Source organism: Neomonachus schauinslandi, chromosome 5, assembly GCF_002201575.2.
Source record: "Neomonachus schauinslandi chromosome 5, ASM220157v2, whole genome shotgun sequence".
Lineage (NCBI taxonomy): Eukaryota > Metazoa > Chordata > Mammalia > Carnivora > Phocidae > Neomonachus > Neomonachus schauinslandi.
In genome coordinates, this window is record NC_058407.1 from 16,981,860 (window position 1) to 17,007,910 (window position 26,051).

Genomic DNA, 26,051 nt, shown 5'->3' on the forward strand with positions numbered 1-26,051 from the left:
CGCACTGCTTTGGGACTTAGCACCCTAAAGCGCAAATATAATCGTCGCCTCCCCCCCCCCACCTTAAGATTCCTAATGGTCTTGAATGCGTGCAATATCGAGTGGAATTACTGGTCTGGCACCAAAAGGCCCTTCACAAGCCAGCTCCAGCCCCTTGGCCTCATCCTTCATCTCTGCAGAGCACGCGCCATGGACTCCAGAACAAACCGACAGGCTCCCTGCAGGAGAGTTGAGGTTCTCTTACACCCATGAGCCTCTTGTCATGCTCTTTCCTCTGCTCTGGGCTGCCATTCTTCCCTTCTCTGCACGAACTCTTACTCATCCATCAAGACCCAAACCGGCATTAAATTCTGACTATGTCAATAAATGGCACTTGTCACACTGTATTTTGGTCCCCAGTAGACACTAACCTACTTAAGGGCAGAAGTGTCATTTTATCTGTTATTGTATCCTGGCTTCTTGCCTGTAGAAAATCGGCAAATAAACAGGAAAGAGGAGAGAGAGAGTAAAAATCACAAACCTTCCCTAGAGAATGGATTTTTTGTTATATTAAGAGAGTAACTATAGTATTTCTCTCTCCTAAAAATAACCATAATTCCCACTCCCCACAAAAGACTTATGTTGCCTGTATAATATGGTGGCTGCCCTATTTGATATTCTGTACTTCTTAGCACCCATTATGTGATTTTGGCCACTTCTTTTGGTTTGGGATCAGTCTCTCTAGATTAGAAAAGAAATTTTTAGATCTTCATAATAAGAAGTTTAAATTGTCTTAATTTCTTAGCACTTTGTTCACTCATAATCAAGATTTATAAATCTATACCTTCTACTTAAAAAAGGAACATGTTTGAATATACTTTTGTGCAAGGAAAAATAATACTATAATATTCTTTTAACTTTTCTTGTTTACTACATTTATTTCTAAAAGGGTCAAGTATTAAATAAAATTATATCTTCCTAGGACATACAATGAGGTATATATAGTCACAGAAAATTTAAATCCAGAGAATTCAGGATTTCAAAAAGTAATTAAGTGGCATCTCCCATTGTGGAATAGTTAATTTTGTTGACAATGGCATCACGAAATTTTATTAGAAATGTCCATGCCTCTAAAAGAAAGAAGTCAAGACATCAATCTCTCCTTGAATAGAAATGATGGGATTCCTCAGCAACTGTTCATTAAACACCACGTTCAAAACACGATACTATAACTATGGGAGACCTTCAGATGAGTAAGACATTTCACTTCCCTCACTGCCCAAGAGGGACAAGAAGATAAATAACTACAATATAAGCCCCATATGATGTGTCATAAGAACGGTCCAAAATGCTCGAAAAGTTCAGAAGAAAAAGACATTCTATCCAATTGAGAGATCCAAGAAATTCTTCTTGCAAAGAACAAGACAGAAGCCCTGAAGAATAGCTAAGATTTTTTTACAAACAGAATTGAGAAAAAGGCCGTTCCAGGCAGAGGAAATAGCAGAAACTGAGGCAGAACATGGGAGGTCAGTTTGGGCCCTGTGAGAGGTCTCAGTGCAGCATGTCAGCTCACTTCTCATCCTCGGCCTTGCTCACTCCCACTGCAGTGCTTCCTTCCACCTCATGCAGAGTCCGTCAGAGAAAAGCTAAAAACATAAATGGCCTTCCTGTTCCCAAAGGATTCTGGGCTCGGTCCAGCGGGCAATGGAGAATAATTACAAGTTTTTGAGCAGAGGTCCTACAAGGGCAGGGGAGTGCTTGAGGAAATGAATCTGGCAATAATGTATAGAAATGGAAAGGAGAGACCCAGATACTGCAATGAAAGAAACAGGGTAAGGATGCTGAACTGGTTATTGCTACATGTTTTGGTAATAAACTCAAATAGTGCAACCAGGAGTTTGAAACAATGTATATTGCTTCTTGGGTACCTAAAGTCCCATAGAAAATATATATTTAACTCCTGAAAAACCTTACAATCCCATTCTCATCTTCTCTAATTCCTCTTTATAATAATAATAATAATAAATCTGACTCTATTTTTGATGTTTGACCACTGACAGCTTTCAAGTCCAACCACTCCCCCTTCTGCCTCACATCAGTGCAAGCTGATTAGAAAGCAGGGGAATGCCTTCCTTTGTGCTGGTGGGGAGGATAAAACTATGCAAACCTCTCCCATGCACAGAAGCCCTCAACCAGCCCCACTCCCAACTGCAATAAAAACCAAAACCACTCCCGCCTCCCCTTCCTTCACTTTTATGTGAGTAAGAAATCTTCGTGCCCTCCTTGGTGTGTGTGTGTATGACCATCAGTCCTAACATCCAAACCGACTGTGGGTGGGTGGGGCAGGGGTCCATCCACTCTCCACGGAGTAACCACAAACACTCTTAAATAGTGAACTACTGCAATGTCCTTACTGTTCTAGATGAGGTGTGGAAAGATGCAGAGAAGGGGCATGATGGAAATACTGGAAGGGCTCCTGAGCTCCAGAAACATCTCCTTGGGGGATACCTGCCTCTTGATTAAATGTCCTGTGGTTTGACTAGGTTGAATGGTCATATACATTCACTCAAATATCCAATCATCAACTTTAAAACAATTCAATGTGTGTTTGGTACATGCTTGCCCCAGCCTCTCCCCACTGACTCACCCTAACACATAGTCACAGGAGCTACGTGCTTAATTAATTCTCCCATACCTACTTGCTTTCAATTAGAAAAAAATCTCAGCACAAATTGGGAAGGAAGCACAATTAAACATTTCCCTCTCTTAAAGTTCTGAGTTACAGTGCTAGGGCAACTGAAAGGCAGAATAAATAATAACAGAATAAGTAATAACACAATGATATTCTTCAAATAGCAGTTTAGTTATAAACTAGATGCTAATCTTGATTTTTGCATAATATAGCATGTATTCCCATATCTTTTCAGGCATACCTACATCTATCGAAAGGGCACAATCATGAAAAACAGCATCTTCCTCAAAAAGAGTTTAGAAAATCATAATATTAACTACTTACACATCTTTAGCTGCTCCTGCAGGGCCTAGGGGGGAAAAAAAGGTTTTGCATTATTGTGCTAGAATTAAGACAAAAATGTGAAGCCCAATACCCATCTAAAATAAAGTTCTAGAAAAGACAAGTTGAAAACATGCCTTTTAAAAAGATCATTTCAAAAGAAAGAAAGAAAAAAGAGTAGGAAAACCATTACATTCAAATCTTACGTTTTGAATTTATTTTGCCATTTTTAACAATTCCTATAAATTATAAGGTGTCGGTTCTGGAAGGGATTTTACAGATCACCTAATCCAATCCCTTCATTTTACAGATAAACTGACAGAGTCGGGAAGTATTTTCATTTCTAAGTCACACGCCTTCTAAGCTGGTGTCCACATGGCCTTGTTCTAAGTCACACAATGCAGTAGCCACAAAGCGAACTGACGTTACAAGACAGAGGGAGGTGATATCCTCAATTAGCAGTCTCAAGGATACCAGCCTAGCTCCAAAGGGAGTTACATGCATTTCTAACTCTGCTCCTATTTGCTACTGAGCCCCTCCCCTTGTCCCTGCTTCCCACCTACATGCCAAAAACAACCCGTCTCTTTCGGACCCCATTCCTATCATTCATCACAGATTCTCTGCCACACATGTTCGGTCCCATTTCCACACTTCCTCCTCCCACTATCCTCATCTGAGCGACACAGACCTTGGTTCCATCTTTAGTAGGTACATAGCATTAATTGTCTTTTAACCTCTTAAAACCTCACTTCCCTCCCTTGTGTCAAATGAGGATAATAAGAGTACCTTTTTCAAAAGTCAATGTGCAACAGAGAGAATAAATGAAATGACCACTGCTAAGAGAGTTATTGAAAATGGAGCTGGGAGGACACTGAGGAGGCGGGGCTCATGCACATCTTCTGTCCCAAATTCTCAGAATTTTTTTTGCTGAACTCAGCTAAAAGCCAAGGCATCTATTTATGTCATAACGGACATAAACGGACTTTCTCTCTAACATGAGTGCTAGCAACCAATCACACAGTTTAATGTAACTGTACTTAAACCAGGGCCAAACACCTTTTCTTCAAAACAAGTTATGTAAGTCTTCTCTTTCTTCTTAAAAAACTCTAACCTCCTTTGTCTCTCCAGAGCATGTTTTCAACTTCGTTTGAATCCCGTCTCCTGGATTGCAATCCCTAAGACCCCAAATAAACGCACATATGTAATTTTGCAGCTTGCAGTTTTGTCTTTTGTTATTTGACATTACTGTAAAGATTTGTTTTTTTAAAGATGCATGTCAACACTTAGCACGAAGTCTGGTACATAAAAATAGCTCACTAAGTTGTTATTATTAGCAGTAAATTTAATTAGAAATTAATATCTCAATTTCCGTATCTATGAAATGGGAATTAAAATAACCTCTACCCAAGTCACAGAGATGTGAAAAGAAAGAAAGATGTGCTACACAGTAAGCAAATAAGCCTGCAGGAAAGGTTATTTCCAAAACTGCAAGAACTGTACCCTGGTGATATTAATTTAAGATCCGTTAATCTGCAAATTCAAAGCAGAGGATAAAGATAATAAACACTATGCCTCAAACAAATTCTTGTAAGGCTCTGGCCAAACTTTAACTTTGTAACAAACTTTAACTTTGTAACAAACCTCATTCCTTTCTTTAGGGAAGATTAACATTTCTATGTCACAACTATCATTAAATTATATAAATAAAAACTGCTTTGGGGCGCCTAGGTGGCACAACAAGTTGAGTGTCCGACTCTTGGTTTCAGCTCAGGTCGTGATCTTGGGGTCCTGGGATCCAGCCCCACATCGGGCTCTGTGCTCAGCATATAGTCTGCTTGAGATTCTCTCTCTCCCTCTCCCTCTGCCCCTCCTGCTCATGCTCTCTCTCTCTCTAAAATAAATAAATAAATAAATAAATGCTTTGGAATCTGAGATCATAAAACAAAACAAAACAAAAATCCTAAAATTGAAAAAAAAAATCTTAACATAAGAAAAAAGGAGCACTTTGATAGGAAAAGATAAGCAAAGGATTAGTAACACAAAAAACCTGTGCAGATGAATATTTTATTTCAGAGTCAAAACAAGCATGAGAATCTGGAAGAAAGTCTAGAAAGAAAGTAATATCCTGATTTTCATATTTTCATGTTCATGGGAAAAGTACGGAGAACGTTCCGGGGTTTTGTCGTAGACAGGGGATGGGAGAGCCAGAGGGATCACAAACTCTGATTCTGCAAAGTCTTACAGAGAGAAGAAAGCAGAGATCGTAATGAGGACAGTGAGTCCTCAGCAGAGAGATGAAGGGCCATCGAATACAATCCACAGCAAGAGCAGAGGGGACAGAGCCATCCCACTTCATCTCAGGGGGGGCCCAGGGTGGTAGGGAAAGAACAGCAGGGAATAGGAAGGCAAAGACCCACACAGAGTCCTTGCTCAGATCATTCATCCAAAGGTCACGAAATCAGTGTTTCGGTTTCTAATACTGGGCAGGTAAAGGCAGCTGAGAAGACAAAGCACAAAAACGTGCGTGGAACTAGTTTCAAAACAGCAACATGTTGTCTAATGAATACTGATTTTAATCAGCCACCAGGAACCCTCCATCCATTTCACCTGATTGCTCCGGGCTCCAGGCACCCTTAAAGCTGCTTCCCTGCTGGGATCACCACCTAGCATCCCAGTGGGCCCTGGGCAGATGCCTGGTGTTACCTTCCAAAAGGAAATCAGCACACCATTTCTTCTGTTCTCAAATGTCCCTCCTTTAAAGAGTACCGTCTATTTAATACGCGCAACGGGGGTGGGCAAAGACGTCAGAAACTACATCCAGTATACGCGTGACTGTAATATGGGCTCCGTTTTTTTGTTTTTTTTAAAAGGGAAGAAAATGTGCATCTTAGAAGCAAGGGAGCATGATATTAATGATCAGCTTATAACGAGGACAGGTAGAACATGACTCCCGAACATAAAACCTCTCAGAGTGGGGGAAAAAAAAATGTGTAATTGTTAGAAACCCTTGGAAAACTATCAGAATACGTAGGTATATAAAAGGTAGAATATCTCTTTGTTCTGCAAAAGTATAAAATCATAAAATTAATAAACAGAAGAAAAATCATTATTACCCTCACTACAACCTTGTAATCACACTTCACCTATATATTGATTGTAATTAACCAGATGGAGATCTCTACTCTAGAGAATTTATGCAAAAAAACACTTTATCTAGAACAATTCAGATAGTGGCAAAATCCCATTTGCTTTAAGTTGTGTTTATGGTTGTGTGACTTACCCTTTGCTAAACAAATATTTATAATGGTATCTAATTCTTTCTAGGCCCCTGGGATAGAGCATTAATTCCTGTTAGCACCACTCCATTCCTGCCAAAATGACTTTTTACTGTTTAAACATAGCCTTGATGTATTAACATAATGGCTTAGAAGAAGCAGAGATGGGGGAAAGGTAACAACGCTTCTTGTAGAATGAAAGCACCACAAAGTACATAAGACCAAAGATTTGATGATTATATAAAGATAATTTTAAGTATCTTCCTAAAAAAGAAAAAGGGGGGAAGGTTTGCTCTCAGAAAAGTATTATACACAGTTTCAGTGACAAAAAAAGTAATTATAAATGGTTAGAGGTCTGTAAGGAAGAACATTTCCTCCTGAAAAGTAGGAAACAGCTAAACATTGTTGGTTGTTCAAAACATCACTTCACCATGACCGTGTATACCTTTTACTTTACGCACTTCAAAAGATTTTAATATTTTGTTCGAGTCTCAAAGTCAAAAGTCTCCGTCACTTAAAGATACATAGCAAACCCAATTTATCCATGGGGTGCCTGGGTGGCTCAGTCGTTAAGCGTCTGCCTTCGGCTCAGGTCATGGTCCCAGGGTCCTGGGATCGAGCCCCGCATCGGGCTCCCTGCTCTTTGGGAGGCCTGCTTCTCCCTCTCCCACTCCCTCTGCTTGTGTTCCCTCTCTCGCTGTGTCTCTCTCTGTCAAATAAATAAATAAAATCTTTAAAAAAAAAAGAGAGAACTGTATAAACATAACTGCAGAAAAATAAACAAAATTCTCTTTAATTCTGACAGCTCGTGATGTCTTCTCTGACCCATAATAGTTCCAAAACTACATCATAGTCTCAGTTTGGCCAAAAGAAGTAGAAAAACAGCTCTCAGTTCATCCAAAGCAATGTTATTTTTCAAGAAGCCAATAAAAGAACTAGATTCATAAGTCATTTTTTTCAATAAAGGAGAAAAAAAATCAGGTCAATATGTCCTAGAAATATAAAATTCTGTTCATGAATATGGAAGCTCTTGCAGAAAATCTCTTCATTTGCAGGTTGTCCTTGTTGAGCATCTACACTTTAAGGAGCTAAAAATTAATAAAGGCAGCCACATAAGGACAGACATAGATAAGGCAGTGACATCTGGCTACTGTATTATAATTTAAGCCATGTCTACACTGAGCGGTAAGTGGCTTGTGGCTGAACTACCTCACTGAGGTCACCTTCACGACCCCTGCACGTGGCCGTGAGGTCAGTTCCAGGGAGCTGGGACGCATGAACGTCCCGATTCCATCACATAGGTGATAAGTGCCTGGACAGAGGTATTTCCATCTCCCATCATTCACCGTCACTTCCAACATGGAACCTCCAAGAGTGTACTGGTCACCTACCTCTTCTTGCCTTCCCTTTAGAGGCAGCAGAACCTTCCAGTTACCCAGGCATTAGTTTGGGTTCATGTTTATTTCTCCCTCCCATTCAGCCCATCCTCAGCCTGGCTCTCCCAGGGGTCTCTGGCATCAACGCCTCCAGACCCTTCTCACTGCCCTGACCCCAGACAGCCACTGCTGTATGCCCACTCTTTCCTTCTACACCAGTTACAAAAGTCTGTCCCTATATTCATAATAAATAGCATAGTGAGTACTCACAATGTACGAGGCACTGTTCTAAGCACTTTACTAACATTAACTCATTTCATGTTGCAGTCGGTTCTATTCTTACTCCCCCATTTTACAGTTGAGAAAACCAAGGTACAGTTTAAGCAAGTTAGCCCAAGGTCATGCAGCTGATAAATGACAAAAGCTGGATTCGAATTTGGGTCTTTTGACACCAGAGCCCACCCTCAACTCCGAGGCTTGGCTTTCCTGCCTGTCTGTCCTCCTCACCCTCCATTCTACCCACTCTTCCTTCCCAACACCCTATAACACACGTGAACTACTAAAGCCAGTCAGGCCAGACTTACTGCCCTGAAATGCATTGAGCCGATTTCTGTCCCTATGATTTCATACAGCACTAAGAATGCCCTCCCTTCCATTATCTGCTTATCCAAACATGACGTATTCTTCAGAACCAAATCAAGTGCCACTTCTTCCAAGCAGGCTGCCCTGACTGCCTGAGGTTTTATTTTATTCTCTCAATTGCTGTATCAAGCACACAATTTAGGACGTCATTTTGCATCTTCTTTGTTTCCCCAGTATGTTCGTTCATTCAACAATAACAACAAAAAAACTTCTTTGCGAGCCAAAAATTCCATTGAAAGTTTGGATCCTAGTCTAGAGGCTGAGGGTACAGCTGAACAAGATGCAGGAAGCTCTCATGAGGCCTACATTTGCAGGAAGAGAACAGAAGAGGCGGTGTATAAATAAACAAAATATCAGCTCTCCAGCAAAGAGAGTTTCAAACAGAGAGAAAACAACAAGAGTCAGTTCAGCATGTTCAGGGAACTGAAAGAAGGATGGTGGGGCTGGGGTCTGGGGGTGGCAGCAGGGAAATAGCAGGAGACATAAGTGACTTCTTGGATGCTATCAACAAAATTTTATATTATGTCCCCGATATGGCCTGGGATCATGCTAAGCACAGCAGCAACATCTCAGTCCTACCAAACCATTTAGAGATGTAAATTAAGGCTGGACCACAGAGCTACATCAAGAGAAGAGAATGCAATTATCTAGCCAATTGAGGACGAAGAGAAAACTAATCTAAATAATTGGACCCAAAAGGATTGTATTAACTCCCTGGGTACACTGACAAAATAGGATAAATATTAAACTCCTCCTCTTCAGACTATTGTTATATAAATAGCAGAAGAACCATTACAGAAACATTCTGACAATAAACTGCCACGGAGTTATGATCAGACAGTTGCCAGTTACAAATCTCTGATAGAAAAAGTACAACTAAAAAATTCAGTCAGCTATCATGAGCAGAATACATATGAAATAAGTCCTCTCCAGCAAAGAATTTCTACAGCCTTAGCCTGTATTGACACAGGCTATTGTAAATATTTGGAACCATCCAAACATTTTAAAGGATTTTCTGGTTTACCTGAAAAGAGACTGCCTGGCTTACATTACAGACTTGCTTACCCATCTATATGTATAAGTGTATAAAAGGGAATGGCCGACCTGTTCAGATCATTAGCTCAACTGCAGGGCTGCTCATTTCTCTGCCTAGTTAAAAACCATGTTCAAGGAAAAACGAGGGGACAGAGAATCTGCTGAGAGAGAGAGGTGGGGCTGGAGAGCAGAGAGAAACAGATCAAGAGCTCCCTGCCTTATAGAAAATGCAACACTTTTTAAATGGATTATTTAATCCAGATGTTTCTCTATAGTTTAGGGGCTAGACTCTATGCAGGACAAATACAGTAAATCTTCACTGAATGGAAAATAGAAGAAGTCCTCCTAATACAGTTCTAGGTTGGGGAAAATCAAATTCCTACGTTGAGAGAGTGACCTTACTAAAACATGAAAATGGAGAAAGCTCTCGTGCAAATGAAATTGTTCTCATGACCCCATCTGGACCGACAGCTCAACTCCTCCCCGAAGCCACCTGTGATTAAACTATATTATTCAATATCTCCTGGGCACTTGGATGTTCCACATGTATTCTATCATACTTTGCCTTGCTATTGTTCTCCAATGGTTAATCTTCCTACCTAGACTATCAGCTTCTCAAGAGCATGAAAGTTTGATTTCGTTCAACCACCCACTGCTGGATGCCCAAGCCTTGCCTTACAAGTTCCTAGTGAAGTGCAGTGCTCTGCATGGAGAGGTGGACTGGGTGCAAGCTTACAGTTAGAAATCTTCAGGAGAAATCTAACTGGAATTATTCAGAGCCTGAGTGATCTAGAGGCTGATTTCTATGGCTGTTTGATCATTTTACTGCACATCAGTTTTTCTACCTCTTGGACATACAGAATCAAATTTACTCAAGCACACTACTAAATATCAGTTTGTCATATTAACCAATTTCTCTAGACAAAAGCCAAGAAAGGCAGTTGTTCAGATAGCTCAGGAGAGGGCAATTATCTCGTTTTACCTGCATTACTTACAGAGTAAAACAGGGCTTATAATGGAGATTTCAGGTTTAAGAGTATTATTATAATGTGCTAATGCACCCTTTGGAAGTAGATTTGCCATGTTCTTGTAGAAAAATGATCAGTGAAAGCCATTTCACCTTCGACATGGTAATATTCCACTATTCTATAATAATTACAGTTTACACAGTGTTTTCACTCTGTAACTCAGAAATGTGAAATGAAATGCCCATAGCAACGCAACCAGCATAAAGCCGAAGTCAAGCTTGAGCCTCACTCTCCAGGCTCCAAGTTCAGCACCCTTCCCACCTTCTCTCTGGACTTTGTTATTTATGTATCTATGGCTGGCTGGATGGGTGGACTGGTTGATTGCGGAAAAGCTTAAGTATAACTATTGAATTGCATGATCCTGGGACATTTCAGGAGTTGGGCATTGTAAAGTACCTGGAGGACAGAAACAACATCTATTTTTTTTTTAAGATTTTGTGTTTATTTATGGTGGGGGGGAGTAGGGGGAGTGGCAGGCAGAGGGAGAAGCAGACCCCACACTGAGCATGGAGCCCAATGTGGGGCTCAATCCCAGGACCCTGAGATCATGACCTGAGCCGAAACCAAAAGTCACTCAGTGACGAACTGAGTCATCTGGGGGGGCCCCCCCGGGACATCTACTTAATGCATTTATTTCATGCCACTTGGGTTCGGGACCACAAGTTCGCAACCTGGTCAATAGCATATTTGATGCTGATGTCAAAGTTCACAACGAAAAAATATTCAAATACCTTTGCCCTGTGGTTTATTTTTCTTCATCTTACTATTTCCTTTCTGAAACTAAAGTCCTACCACCAGCTGACAGAAAAATTTCGAAACAACAATGACCAAATCCCAAAGCTAGCCAGCTGGACTCTAGCAAGGACGTGTTTGGGGAATGACTTCTCAAAGACTAGGGCAGATCCATCAACGAGGTGATTCAATAAGTCCCTACTCATCATGTTCCCTCCTTAATGTTTTACAGTCTGCACTCTCTATATGGTGCTTCCCTGAACAAAAAGCAATTTTTAGCAAAGTGCAAGCTAGAGGAGACAACAACATGCTCTGCCGTGAACTGTCCTTCATAAACAAAACAGGCTGCTCAACAAGAAGGCGTGCACTTGGAGTGGTTTTTTCGATACAACTATACCTCCTTTTACGTAGCAAGGGATGTGCACCTCAGCAAAAAAAAAAAAAAAAAAAAAGGTCAACTAAATATCTGTAAGGAGAATCAGATTTTCCCATTTTCTGACATTACCATTTCCAAATTACCTTATCATCACTCTGTTTTAGCAACAGTGCCCCTCCCGCCTATCCCTAAATCTGACAGGCATTTCATCAATAAATAAAAATGTTAATGAAGTAACCTAGCTCCATTTGAAAGGAAATGTTACAAATCCTTCCTATGATTTTTTTTTAATGTGGATAACTGTTTTTAGCCTTTTTAAAGAGAGGGTGCCCATGCAGTGGATTGCATAGGACCCCAGTGCCTGTTAGATTGAGAGACACAACGCCTGGTGCAGGATGTGGCCTGGACACTGTTCCAGGTTTCCATGCAGAGCTTTCTGGCCATTCTCAGAATCTCGTTTGCCCTTGTTGGCATAAGACGCCAACTAGGATAACTAACCTGTCTCACGGTTATATGAACGGAAAAGATTTGTTCTCTGGTGGCTCCCTGCATATCCCAAGGAGGAGAATTTCATTTAAGATGGTAAAGATTATCTTTCAGAGATCAACTTTACAGTGAATCATTACCTGGGTTCATTCACAGCTCTAGGACTAGAATCCCACATATTTTAGTGTCTTCTCGGGGAAAACAGAATATTCCATGTGTAGTTACAGACAAAGAGGAAAAACAAACTTGGCCAATTCACAGAGCAGATTTCTACATCTGATCCCACGAAGTAAACGTCAAAATAAACTTTAAAATAAATAAACGAAAAAGGCTTGAATCTCAAGCTCCATCTTCCACAGATGTCTGGGTTAAGAGAAGAGAAGGCCCAAGGTCACGAAGTTATTGAGAGGGCATCCACCCCAGTCTGCTAGGAAATACTGCAGCATCAGACAGCTGTTTCCGTTTGCAGGTGGGGATGGGAGTTCTTTATCCAAAAGGATCCTAAAAGAGGCCAGCAGATATTACTCAAAACAGATCCAGATTCTTAAATCGGGAGACACGAGCTGGGTTAAAAGAGAAGATTGAGTTTGGTAATAAGTCACTTGACACAAAGCCTGGCTGACTGGGGGAATCTAGGAGATCTCGCCTGCCAATCAACAAAATGAAGTGGTATAAAAGAAGTTTTAATATATTTTTCTAATGAAAAATATATGAACAGATCACTGCTAATATTAAAGCTCTGTCACACTTAATCTAAAGCATCCTTAATACTGCAGCTTCTCAGAGAAATCCTACGAGCAACCCAGCCACTCTCAGGTATCAGGACAGACTCAGATGAATTTTCAGAGCCCGGCTCGCAGTTCTTCCCAACCCCACTCACACCACCACCACCACCACCACCACCAAAAAAGTCCTGAATTGCTCTGCCGCACTTTCCCGTTGCAGCATCAGGGTTCCGACGGGCTGGCGGCGAGGTCTGCGGGGCGAGCGTGGGAGGGGAGGGAGCGGATGCTGGCCACCGCCAGGAATCCTCACCCCCCGGAGGGCACCGGGCTACCCGCTGCAGGGGAGCCCCGCCGCGCGTCCTCCGCGCGCACCCTCCTCAGGATCACCCTGCAGGCTCCCCTCGTCCAGGCGTGACCGCCCCCGCTCGGGGGAAATGCCCCGCTTCGGGTCCCTCCAAAAAGTGGGCGGCCTGGCCCCCCCGCCCCCGCCCCGTCCCGAAAACGGGGACGAGGAGAGGGGGTTGCGCGCCCTCCCTCCCCCGGGTCCCCGCCGCGCCCCGCCGCCTCTCCCCTGGCCTCTCCCGCAGCGGCCGCCCGCCCGGCAGACCTCCCCGCCGCCCCCGAGTCCCCGGCCCGCGCCCCCGCTCACCTCGGCCGGCGCCCGCGCTGGTGGCGGTGGAGTTCCCGCAGCCCATCGCGCCGCTGGCCGGGGAAGCAGCGCTCGGGAGCTGGCGGCCGCCGGTCCTGGGGGCGGAGACGGAGGCGGAGGGCGGCGCGCCCCGGACCGGAGGCCGGCGGGGGGCGCGCGGGGCCGGGGGACACGCGGGGCCTCCCCCTCCCGCCGCCGAGGGGTGCGGGCCAGGGCGCTGCTGGCCGGCGCCGGCCGGGCGGGAAGCCGCCCGGCACCCCTCGCCCTAGCCGCGGTTGGGGTCCCCGCCGGACCCACCCGTCACCTCGGCAACCGCGGCGACGCCCAATCCCCGGCCTCCTTCGGACTCTCCGGCCGGGCATTGGTCGTCGTGAAGAGGGGGCGGGAGTTTAAAGTGGGTTTGGGGGCGAGGGCGAGGCTGGGGGCGTGGCCGGCGCGGGCAGCGGGGCGAGGCAGCAGGGCCGAGGATGCTCACCTACCCACCTCCACGCCCTCTTTGCCTTTTCTTCCCCACTTCCCTTCCCTGCTTCAGGATGTGGGCAGGAGGGGAAGCGGCAGAAACACCTATTTTGCATACAGTGGGCGCCCAATAAATGTTACTGAATGATGATATTCAGGTCTGAAGTCAACACCGAAATCCCATTTCTTCTTTAACAGAAAGCTAATGGAGCTCTGTTCCCCAACACACTTTGACTAGGAAAGAGCATGAAGTCTTCCCTAGGCCGGTCATATCAGCCTACTCCACTTTCATTGCATTTGCTGCAATTCTGATAGCCTGCAGGACCTTCACTCACTTAATGACAGAACTGTGAATTCACTTGGCACCTTTCAACCTAATATTTGGGCAAGTGTTACTGGAGTCAGACTGAGTCACAATCCCTGCTCTGCCCCTTAATAATTGTGTGACCTCAGCAAAGTTACTTAACCCGTCAGTGTATCAGTTGTTTTACCTGTGAGATGGCAGGAATAACTGAAGCACATGTAAACACCTAACACAGTGTCCGATCCCAAATAAATGCCAGCTATTCTTGTTCTTAAGTCCTATTAGAATTGAATAATTATTCCCTGAAGGTAAGGACTGATTTATCATAGCATCCTCCTGGCTCATAGTACAGACTCGGTAAGTGTTTTGTGAGATGAATTCAAGCCAGGAATTAAATCTCCATTTTAAATCCATTTAATATTTATAGAGAGCCTAGCCTGTGCCAAGTCCTTTGTTAAAATTAAGTTCCAGTGATACAAACATGTAAGGAGCCAGTCTAACCAGGCAGACAGCTTATAAACAAATTAATTACAATATAGCAGGGATGTTAACAAAGGAATACAGGGTGCCACAGGAGCCCAGAGGATGCTGGGATCCTGGTTAAAAGACTTTTCTAAAACAAAACAATCGTATTTAGAGAAAACCTTGAGCTAGAACCGAGGCCCTGATGGACTGTTGAGCATGACCTTTGAGGCAATGGAGAGCATGGGGTAATTTTCTCATTCAGGATACACCATCCCTCCTTTGAAAATTAGATATACCTGGGTGTGTTGTGAGATGGGAATTAATTCTTGGGCAAATAAGGGTGTTTCTGAGTTGTCTGACTTCTAGAAGCCCTGCTTCTCTACCTTGGCCTCCACCATCTTGGTTCAGTGGCTCCCTCCTTACAAATCCAGAATTAGGCGGGGGAGAGTAAAAGGGGAGGACTATCAAGTAACCAAAGGAAATACTCTTGCTTACTTCTATGCTGACGCTGGACTCCAGTCCTAGGACACTTGGACGAAAGAGAAAAACAAAGCCTGACATCCAGTCAGTGGCCTGACACAGCGAGGCCTTTGGGTTCAGTTACACAGAACACCAATCTCAGGGAAATGAAAAGCTCTGGGTTTAAGTTCTAACTCTGATAATCTCAGGGCCACTCTCTAACTCTGAGGAAGTGAGACCAAAAATAAGACCACTCAGTAATCTTGTCTGAGTATGACAAGAACAGGGTCACTGGCAAACCACAAACACAGCATCACTCAATCCTGGCTAACATGAATAATCTGCTACTTTTTTACCAGTTACAGTTTTGGCCCCAACCCAGACTTCCTGCCTCATAGATGAAATTTATTAAGAATATCCCACCATAGAACTGTCCCTCCTTCCTGACAACACCCAATCCAGAAAAAAAGAAGCCCTGCTTTCTTAAACCCCAACCATAACCACCTAACTTGAACCCAAATCCTATAGAATCTTTTCTAACATCCCGTTACTGAGATACCTCATGGTTCCTTGTGGCGTGCATTCTCTTTCACTGCAAAAGCAATAAGCCCAACTTGCCCAGCTACCAGCATGTTCCTGGTGGTCTTTGGTGGGAGGACATTGACCCTTGTAAATGATATGTACTCTGCCTTATAAGGTTATAGAGTGTGTTATCTATTCATTCTTTCAACAAACACCATTGAGTGTTTGATTTGTGCTAACCACTTTTCTAAATGCTTGAGGTGGGGCAGCGAGCAAGGTACAGAGGAAAAATCTAGTGGGAGGAGACAGATCAAAATCAAACAAAAGATCACTTTAGATACTATAAGTGTGATGGAAACAAAATAAAGCGGGGCACTGAAATAGGGGTAGAGGGAGAGGTGCTGTTCTAGGTAGGATCATCAAGGAAGACCTCTCTAAAGAATGGATATTTTAGCTGAGGTGTGATTGATGAGAAGAAATCAAACATGTGAAGGCCAAGCAAAGAGCATCCCAGGCAGAGGAAATGGCAAGTGCAAGAGCCCTGAGGCAGGAACATCCTAAGCATGTGTCATAAGCAGAAAAAAAGGCCAGCATGGCAGGACTAGAGCAAAGATGGAGGAGGGTAGTTGGGGAGATAAGCCAGATCACACTGGGTACGATGGGCTTTGTGAGGAGTTAAAATTTTATTCAAAGGGCAATGCAAAGTCATTTGATGAGACAATGTATGCAAAGTTCCTAATAAACTTCCTAGTAAGTGCCTTATAAATATCAGTCCTCTCCCTGATGTGAAGTGAAAGAAGTCTAGCATCTCCTTTTTCCTTTTTAGGAATTTATTTTATTTTTATAAACAACAGTTAATTGCATTTGGGTGTTTTCAAAAACAATGAGTCAAAAGAAAATCATTAATGCGTGTCTCATTTCCTGACTGGTCAGTTTTGGCTTCTTTCTCTGTGCCAGTTAAATCACACCACTGAGCTGTTGTTTTCATTCTTCAAACAAGAACTGATGTGGTGGTGTGAGGGAGAGAGAAGATATTCATGACTGAAATTGATCTGGCAAGGAAAAGAAAGCAAGACACAGGAGAACATGGAGCTAAATAAGTCTCAGCTTTCATGGTTTTTCTTCCATAAAGGGTTCCCCACAAAAGGTTTGGCAGCCTGAGTTTTATTTTTGTTTTTCTCCTTTTCCCTGTTGACATGCTGCAAGATGGCTACCTTAGCTCTGGGTAGCTCATCCACACACAACAGAACTCAGCAACAAAAGGGGGATGTTTTTTTCCCCCACTTCGGGTCCCTTTTTTAAAGCTGAGAGGCACTGGGAACACTTCCTCTCCCATTTCTTTGGCCAGGATTTGGATCATACAACTTTTCCTGATCCAACCACTGGGAAGGTAAAAAAAAGTAGTAATTGGCTCTGGTAAGTTACAATTTACCCCTGAGTCATGACAGGGAGTGCAGAGTAGACACCTGAACAAAACTGGGGCTCTGCCCTGGGAGGAAAGGGGGAGTAATTAATAGCTGTTTAACCAGATATTCATAGTCATAGTACATACATGCCCCTTTGTACTCTCTCTTCTGGATGAGTTCTCTTCTGGATTAGGCTTCGTACCCCCTTGGAGATGGGCACAGACCTATGACTGGCTTTGACCAGTGAAATGTGAACAAAAGTGACATATGACTCAGAGGCTCTGTGAGTTCCCATCTGCTGGGAGTTAGGAGATAGGTGTACAAGAGATTTGTTATGGGTACTGCCTGAAGGATCCGGGGGAGCGGGATCAGGAGTAGGCAGGGAAAGCCTTCAGGCTGCCTTGCAGGTCTGACACTCATCAGAGAAGTAAGAAGAGGGATATATAAAGAGGAGTGGGTAGGAAGAAGCTCGGACTATAATGCCGCTCTGAAAAAGTCTTGGCCAAGGCCAAAGAGAACTTCAAATGCGGATTGCTTGTGGGGTAGCCCCTTGTTGGGCAGAGATGGCCAGGCCCTAGTAACGTGGCTGGGCCGTGAGCTGCCCAGAGAGAGCTTGGCCTCAGCTGGAACACAGCAGCAGACCCAAAGTGCCCACAGCTGGGGGCTGTCAACCAACTCCACTCCTCAGAGCAGGTTCTCTCAAAGGGAGATCTGAGGTGGGCATCACCAAGCCCTCCGCACAAGAAGCAGCTCTTGACTGAAAGTTCTAGATTCTCCAGTTTCCAGGACCCTGGAAACACATGTGGAAGAGTTGCATCTTCCATCAGCCTGGATCCCTAAGTCGCACCAGACCTAAAGCATGGGGAAAAAAGAAACTTTTGTTGGGTTAAGCCACTGAGATGTTGTTGTGTTTAAGCCACTGAGATGTGTCGTCATAACATACCATAACATATAAGAGCAGAGCACGGCGTTTCATAATGGATCATAACACAGAGCTGTGTCTGCAGTGACAGACATTTTTAATGTTAATTTAATTTCAAATGCCATAAAATTGACCACAGTATTTACTCGTGGTGATTTTTATCTCTTTTTTATCTGCGGTTGTGCCCCCTTCTGCCTTCCTATAGTGTTTATTTGCACGTTTTCTTTCTTGATTAGCTCTGCTATAGAGTTGTCCGTTTTATTGGAGTTTTGGAATCCATTTTTAATTTTTTTGACCATCTCTTTTTATTTTGTGTTCTATTTATTTTCAGCCCTTATCTTTATGATTTTCTTCTAATTTCTTTGAGATTACTCTCTTACTTGTATACTTTCTTAAACACCAAACTCCTTTAAGTCTTTTTTCTTCCTTCCTTTCTTTCTTTCTTCCTTCCTTCCTACCTTCCTTTCTTTTCTTCTCAATACAATTTAGGTTGCATCCAAAATTTTGATATTTCATTAATTTCACTGTTGTTCAGATATAAAATCTTTGTAACTTCTGTTATTTATTAATCCATAAATCATTGAGAACTTTTTTGTTACCAAATGAATTTCTTTTTTAAATGTATCCATATTTTTACTATTGATGTTGATTGCTCTTGGAGAGAGTTACCCTGAAATGCTCTGCAATGTATTGGGACTTCCCCTGCCATTCTCCATGTATAACATTTGAACATGTTTCAACACCTTTTTTTCTGGCATGTGCTATTATTCAACCTACAAATGACGTTTTTTAACAGACACCGTTGAATACGTATAAGTCGTATGTCTCTGATTAAACTGTTAGCTCCTTGAGGACAGGGATGGTGTCCTACACTCTGCTTTCTTACTGCACTAGGGGAGCAAGTAAATGTCTTTGTGTGAGTATAAACAGAGAAAAGTAAGAGACAGAATCATAAAAACATTTTTTAGCTCAACAACCATTATTAATCCCAGGGCTGGTTTTTCAAGACAATTTGCATCATCTTTCAGAAAACAATAATAATGAATGTTTTGAGCTCTTCCCATGAGTCAGGCACAATGCTGACTCCTTTGATGAATTATCTCATCTAATCCTCATAAAACCTCCAGGGCATCACTCCCTTCAGCTGGAGAGAAGTGGGGAGCTCTGCTTCCCATCGTGACTAAAACAGCAGGAGATCTCCCCAAAACTTGAGAGAGGGCTCACTTCCTGAGTTCTTTAAAGGCAATTATCCACCCTAACATGTTTAACATTTGATTTAAGGACACCAAAATCAATGCTTTCATTCGAGAGTGAGGAAACAGAGCAGAGAGCTAGCTCCCCATTCCATTATTTGTTATCAGAGTTAGAACTTAAACCCAGAGCTTTTCATTTCCTGTTCCACTCTCTCGATGATACCGTTCTGCCTCTTTCATCCTGAAAGACAGACTGAGCCAATGGCATCTCCCTGACTCTCATCCTCCCTTGCAGGTACTCCTCCTCCTTTGGGAGAAGGAAAGATTGAGGAAGGCCAACCTTTGGGTCTCAAATAACCATCCGATTTGGGAGGTGGCTTTGCCTCTGAAATCCAGAGAGTTGGCTGAGAAGCCCAGAGTTGCTGGCTGGGGAGGCAGTGCTGGAAGGTACTTAGCAGGGTGCGCCCATCCTGGGTGGGAGAGAAGGATGATCACATCTCTCCCTGGGCATGGCCACAGACTTGTCTCCCTGGAGATGAAGCTTGGCCTCAGTGGATGCCACACCTCTCCTTTTCCATCCTGCAGCTTCCAGGGCTTTCTGACCTTTCTGGTGCCCTGGCTCCCTCCCTTTCCCCTTTACATCAGCCAGAGTAGCCCCAAGCTTCCAACAGGAACTTTACTAGGAACCTTAAAGACAAAAGTACCCTTTCCAGCACAGGGAAGGGTAACTTTACACAAACTCTCCTAACTAGATTGGAATTTCAGATACCCAAAAATACATCTTCCCAGGCAATGGGACCATTTCTTTCCCGCTCCGCCTCGGATGCCACCTCTGCTTGGCAGGAGTAGTCGAATCAGGAGTTCCTGTTCTCTTGCACAGTCCTAAAGCAGCAGAGGGGCATGTGCACATGGAGACTGCAGCAGATGGGCATGTGCACATGGAGACGGCTTCCATGCTCCCCTAATTGCCCATCGGCCCTCTCAGTCTTTGGGCGTACGGTGGCAAATGCAAAACCAGAAACATTGGCTCATGCAATCAAAAGTACATAAGCAAGGACAACTTAGCCGTGCTTCGACAAGATACTGAAAGCCAGCGGGACTCAGCTTCGCACCATCTCTCAGCGTGACCTCATTCTCAGGTCCCATTTGGCGGCCCTGGTAGCATCAGACTCTTCACATCACAGTGGCAAGACAGCTGTAGCAGCTCTTCCTGTGTGCTTGGGTTCAAGGCCAAAGAGAAAGCCCCATAGTCACGCTGACTGAGCCAGCTTTCCATCCCCTGTTCCTCCATGAACCAGTCATTGAGGACAAAAGGGTTCGACAGTTTGATTGGCAAGCCTACACCACCCCCATCTCTCTGTCCAGACTGCCGGGCTAAGAGTGAGGAAACGGGAAGCCAGACCTTAGCCAGGCATCAAGGCCGGCTTCTCTTCCCTCTCCATTCCTTGCACTAGAGTCCTTTTCAGAATGTAATTCTGATCAAGTCAACCCTTCCCATCTTCCTTAGAATCTTTAAGAGCTTCCCACTACTCTCACAATAAACAAAAAATCCTAAAGCTGGCCTACAGGGCCTCGCCTGCTCTGACCTCTGTCCACTTCTGCTTTTGTTCTCCATCCATTCTTTGTTTTCTTGTTCTCCTCCTGTCCCTGCCACCACTGGGTCTTTGCACTAGCTCCTCTCACTGCCTGGAACGGTCTCTATCCTCTTTGCCTAATTAATTCTTCTTGGCTTTCAAGCTTTACTCAAGTATTACTTCGTCAGAGAAGCCTGCCTCGCCTCCCTGACAAGGTTAAATGTCCCTATTACAGAGCCTCTAGGTCCTCCGAAGAGCTGTGACAGTTGCAGCCTTAGGTTTCTACGTGATTCTTGGCTTAACATCTGTCTCTTTCACTAGAATTTGTTCATTAGCACAGAGACCAGGCCTGGTTTGGCTTAATTGCTTCTCCAGCACCTCACTCAGTGTTTGGACCAAAGCAGGGCCCCAGGAGTATGTGTGAGCATCCATCCATACCACTGTGGAGCTGACCTTCAGGAGAAGGAGACAGACCTTAAAAAAAAAAATCCCCAAATCAAAAAGATGCCCCAAAATCATCAGTTGGGGTAAATGAAGATATTCATCCACACAACAGATCAAGATTAAAAACACAAGTAGAGAAGATGCCTAGGTGGTCATGGTGATACTTAAGGTGACACTGAGGAAAGGAAGGATCTGGACTCTTAAGCTTCCTGGCTTTGTGATTCACTCATACATGGCCACCTCAGGGCACCAAGACTTGGGGCTTGAAACCCAGGAACCTGCAGAGCCCTCAAGAGTGGAGGTGTGCTCAGCATATTTCCTAGGATTTCAGAACAAGAATGGACCCCAGGAAATGTCCGGTGCCCTTCTGGTGGGACCCCATGGTAGGGCTCACACAATGTACCCACTTCCTTTTCTTTAGACTGACATCTAATTAGTTTGCTGTTTTTAAAGGGAGAGGGGGACAGAAGCCAAAAGTAGGAGTGTGATTTCAATTTCCTTGTAAAGCACCCTTTTCTCTCACCACTCATCACTGCCTGCTCTCACAACTTGATGTATTACATTTTTTAAAAAAATTATGTAAAATTCACATGGCACAAATAAACCATTTTAAACTGTTTAATTCAGTGGCATTTAGCCTTTCCAGCCCCACGATCTCATTCCAAGCTGTTCTCTTCACCCCAAAAGGAAATCTTGCACTGGTGAGCAGTCCCTCCCCGTTCCCTACCCTCATGCCCAGCCCCTGGCAACCGCTAATCTGCTTCCTGTCTCTACACACTTGCCTATTCTGGATATTTCATACAAATGGAGAGGTTACTGCATTTTAAATTTGGGCTTATTCCAGAGTATTCTTACATTATCAAAGCTTGTACATTGTTTTGTGCTCCCATGAACTTAGAGACTAACTAGTTCTAACTGAGGTCTAGGATAAAAGGCTTTATTCAGAAGTCAGTGGTTATTTACAATAATGAGGAGGAACCAGGAAAAGATTTACAGCAGGCAAGTGACAAACCTGTTGCTTGGTACCTAATCAGCACCATGATGAAAGTCTAATGTGCATGTAAAAGAAATAATGTCATGTCCTTTTCTCTGAAGCAAACTATTGAAATATCCTCATTTCCTTGGGGCAACTGAGAGCATTTTCTTTGGATATCTGAACATTCAGAATGTGAAAGACATCTGTTGACCTGTGTGGAGGGGATGATGAATTGGTGAGAACTCAATCGGGAATTCAGACCCTGAGCAGGAAATGATTTGCCTGAAATTGTCTTTGTTTGTGTTGTTTTTTTTTTTTAAAGATTTTATTTATTTATTTAATTGACAGAGAGAGAGAGACAGCGAGAGAGGGAACACAAGCAGGGGGAGTGGGAGAGGGAGAAGCAGGCTTCCCACTGAGCAGGGAGCCTGATGCAGGGCTCGATCCCAGGACCTTGGGATCATGACCTGAGCCGAAGGCAGTCGCCTAACCAACTGAGCCACCCAGGCACCACTTTGTGTATTTTTAAACAAGATTTTATTTATTTATTTGCGAGAGAGAGAGAGAACAGGAGCAGGGGGAGTGGCAGGCAGAGGGAGAAGCAGACTCCCCTCTGAGCAGGGAGCCCAATGTGGGGCTCGATCCCAGGACCCTGAGATCATGACCTAAGCCAAAGGCAGACGTTTAACTGACTGAGCCACCTAGGAGCCCCTTTGTATTTTTTTAACTTATTATTTTTGAAGATTTGAAACATGGTCAAATAATCTTTGATGGCTTGAAAGACTCTTTCAATGTTATATATTCATTTACAAATTTAATGTTAAACTTGTAAATGCTCTTTCACTTGAATTACACTTAAGATCACATATTTTAAATTAGGAAATACAATCAAGTCTTAGGGAAAACCGGGAGTGATAGTTTAGATGTGTATATATGAAGTCTTCATTGCAACAGACTGTCATTTTATAAATTCAATTTTAAAAATGGGATGTTAACAATTACATATTTGTTTCTCTAAACAGGAAAATAAAAGGAAGCTTGATATTGAAATTCTGAAACCTACATCTTTCTTGAAAAGTCCTTTTCTTCAAAAGGAATTCCTCTCCCCTCTGGATTATGTTTTTCACAAGCTGCTTTCGCTGAAACCAGTTGAGCTACATTTTCATCCCTGTGATTGCCTTATACATATATTTGAAAGCCAAAATGATGTATTCTCACACACCAAGGAAACTTCTTTGGTTACCACACCATCATTTCCAAGTGCATTGTCAATTCACAAAGATCAGTCAAACCCTTATTCTAGGATCTCAGAACTGTGGCCAACACAGCTGGACTGTCAATATCATGTCTAAGTTTAATTGCTAATTGGTCAATCAAATGGCCTCGTTGCCATGACTAACTAAACAATATACATGAATGGCTAAGATTAAATTGCTTGGGAAAAATGGAGAGAACTGGAAGGTGAAAAGGAGGCATTTAATCATTAGCTAAAGCACATGGAATTTGGACTCCTGTGTCTGGAATCAAAGGGATTTCTAAAGGAAGTGATTTCCAAGTTCAAGCTCTTTTAGTAGAGAAAATCTGCCAGGATTCAGATAGATAATGAGGACATCACTTTCTGATCTTAAATGCTTCAACAGATGACCAAAAAAAGTTTGTATTAAACTAATATAAAACTAATATAGTGGTTCCTAGCTGGAAGATCTTAAACAGTGATTCAGATACAGTGCCTCATGCTGGAAATTTCCTAGATCAAAGTTGCATTCCCAATTTCTTACCGACTCTCCATCCACCCACCTTGAGTTTGCCCAGCTGCCCCCACAACTGGTTGCTTCTAATCCCACCATGAATCAGACTTCTCCCTATGATGCTTTGTTTAATTCTGCAGACATTTAGTTTTCTGGATGCCTTAGTAATAACCACAGGGAACACTCACATTATGTTTGCAGTGGAACAGGGCAGGGAATTGAAGCCTTAGGAGTCTGGAGCCAGACAGATATGGGGTCAATTCCTAACATTTATCACTGAATAGCTTGAAGCCCCCTAACCTCTTCAAACTTATGCTATGCATGCAATCTAATCAACAGACAGCACCCAGATTCTAAAGCCGGACTGCCTGGGTCCAAATCTAATTCATCACTTATTAGCCGGTTACTTCCTCACTCTCTGTCTCAGTTTCCTTATTTGTAAAAAAAATAAGGAATAATGGTACCTGCATCAGAAGGTTGCTATGAGAATCAAATGAGTTAATATATGTAAATCATAGCAGTATTTGGTACATGGTAAGAGCCATATGTGATTTCAGTAGTAGGAGCTGTTGTTGTAGCGGTGATAGGATTAGTAGTAACAGAAATGTTATTGCCACTGTTATCTAATAATTGTATGGGAATTGAAGGAGATCACAAAGTGCCTCACAAAGAGTAAGCATTCAATCAATGGTACTTACTCACTATCACAGCTTCAGCAATTACAAAGGCAGGGATGCTCATTCTCCTTCATTTGACAATAAACATTTCTAGCGAGCAACCGTGAAAGGCTGGGGACTGTGCCGGGTGCCGACCCCACGGAGAAGCAGAGGAGAGAGGCCACTTCCCAACAACGCTCAGGCGAGCAGGGAAACGAATGTGCGATTCCGTGCCCCGGGTGCTGTGATCCATGTTCCCTCCAGAGCAGGGAGATCAGGGAGGGCTCCCTACAGGAAAGGACACTGGAGCTGAATCTTTAAATATGAACAGTGCCAACCAGATGGAGAAGTCCAGGGGCTTTCCACGGGAGGAAGCAGCCACACCCACGCTGCCACCACGGGGTCCTTCTGTTCCCAACACACCTGATCACATCACTCCCTCCTTTGCATCCCATCTTGGCCCCTCACTGCCAAGAGACCAAGGCTAAGCTCTCTAGTGGGCATTCAAACAAAGCCTTTTTATCATCTGACCCTACCCGCTTTGTAAACCCATCTGCAGCCACTCCTCTTCCTGAGCACTGTGTTCTGAGCACTCCATTCTGGCTTTCAACAGCTTGCCTTGGCTCACACATCTGCCCCTGGATGGCACTCCTTCCTCTCTCTCCTCCATCCCCCATCTGCACCTTCACACCCCACCTTCAAGGCCCATCAAATGTCATCTCCTTGGCAAATCTGCTCCTGTCTTCCCGGTAAGAAATAATTCTTCCTCCCTTTATACCTTAGGCACACTCTTCACCACATTGTATCATTATGTCTTGTTTATTCCCCCTCTCCCCATGCCCCCACTAAAATAGAAATTCTGCAAGGTCAAGGTTTTATCTGACTTTACATTCCCAGAGCTTAGCCAAACACATGGTGAGCTCTTGAGAAACTTGAGCTATTATTTCTCCAATGGATGCTGAGCAAATAGACACTGAGTCACAGAGTTAGTATACACAGTGCTTGTTGATAAAGGAGTTAGACTACCAGATCAGAGATTGTTCACAGCAATTTTGTGCAGGGAAGATCAAGCACCATTGCCTGACCTTCTCTCTCCTTAGTCTCCCTAGCGCTTGCTTTTGAAATATACAGCCAAGAAGAAAAAAGGAATTGGAAGAAATTACCCCTTGGGAGTCCCATGTCCCCACGAAATGCACAGTACTGGTATCTGAGCCTCTCTTGCCATCCAGTGAGCTCTCATCAGCTGTTAGAGATCATGGCCTCGATTTCCCTGCACAATAAATTGGAAGTGATTTCCACCTATTCATATCCTCCATAGATTGCCAGGAACATACATGAGATCAGTTCAGACTCTGCAATTAGAAGCAGGGACCTGGGGGCACCTGGGTGGATACCTTTGGCTCAGGTCATGTGGGATCAAGCCCCACATCGGGCTCCCTGCTCAGGAGAGCCTGCTTCTCCCTCTGCCTGCAGCTCCCCCTGCTTGTGCTCGCTCTCTCCCTCTCCCTATCCCTCTGTGTGAGTGTGTGTGTGTGTGTGTGTCAAGTAAATAAAATCTTTAAGAAAGAAAGAAAGAAAGAAAGAAAGAAAGAAAGAAAGAAAGAAAG

The 26,051-nt window shown here is 43.5% G+C and overlaps 1 protein-coding gene across 1 annotated transcript in view; it reads right to left on the minus strand.

Moving 5' to 3' along the window:
- Positions 1-13,396, minus strand: part of C5H12orf75 (chromosome 5 C12orf75 homolog) — a 31,683-nt gene extending 18,287 nt beyond the window's left edge. Inside the window, exons 1-2 of the mRNA XM_021687594.1 lie at positions 13,317-13,396; positions 2,996-3,020 (exon numbers count right to left, since the gene is read on the minus strand). Coding sequence (XP_021543269.1) covers positions 2,996-3,020; positions 13,317-13,362 — 71 coding nt within the window. The 5' untranslated portion in view covers positions 13,363-13,396. The remainder of the gene's footprint in view (positions 1-2,995; positions 3,021-13,316) is intronic.
- Positions 13,397-26,051: the final 12,655 nt, after the last annotated feature.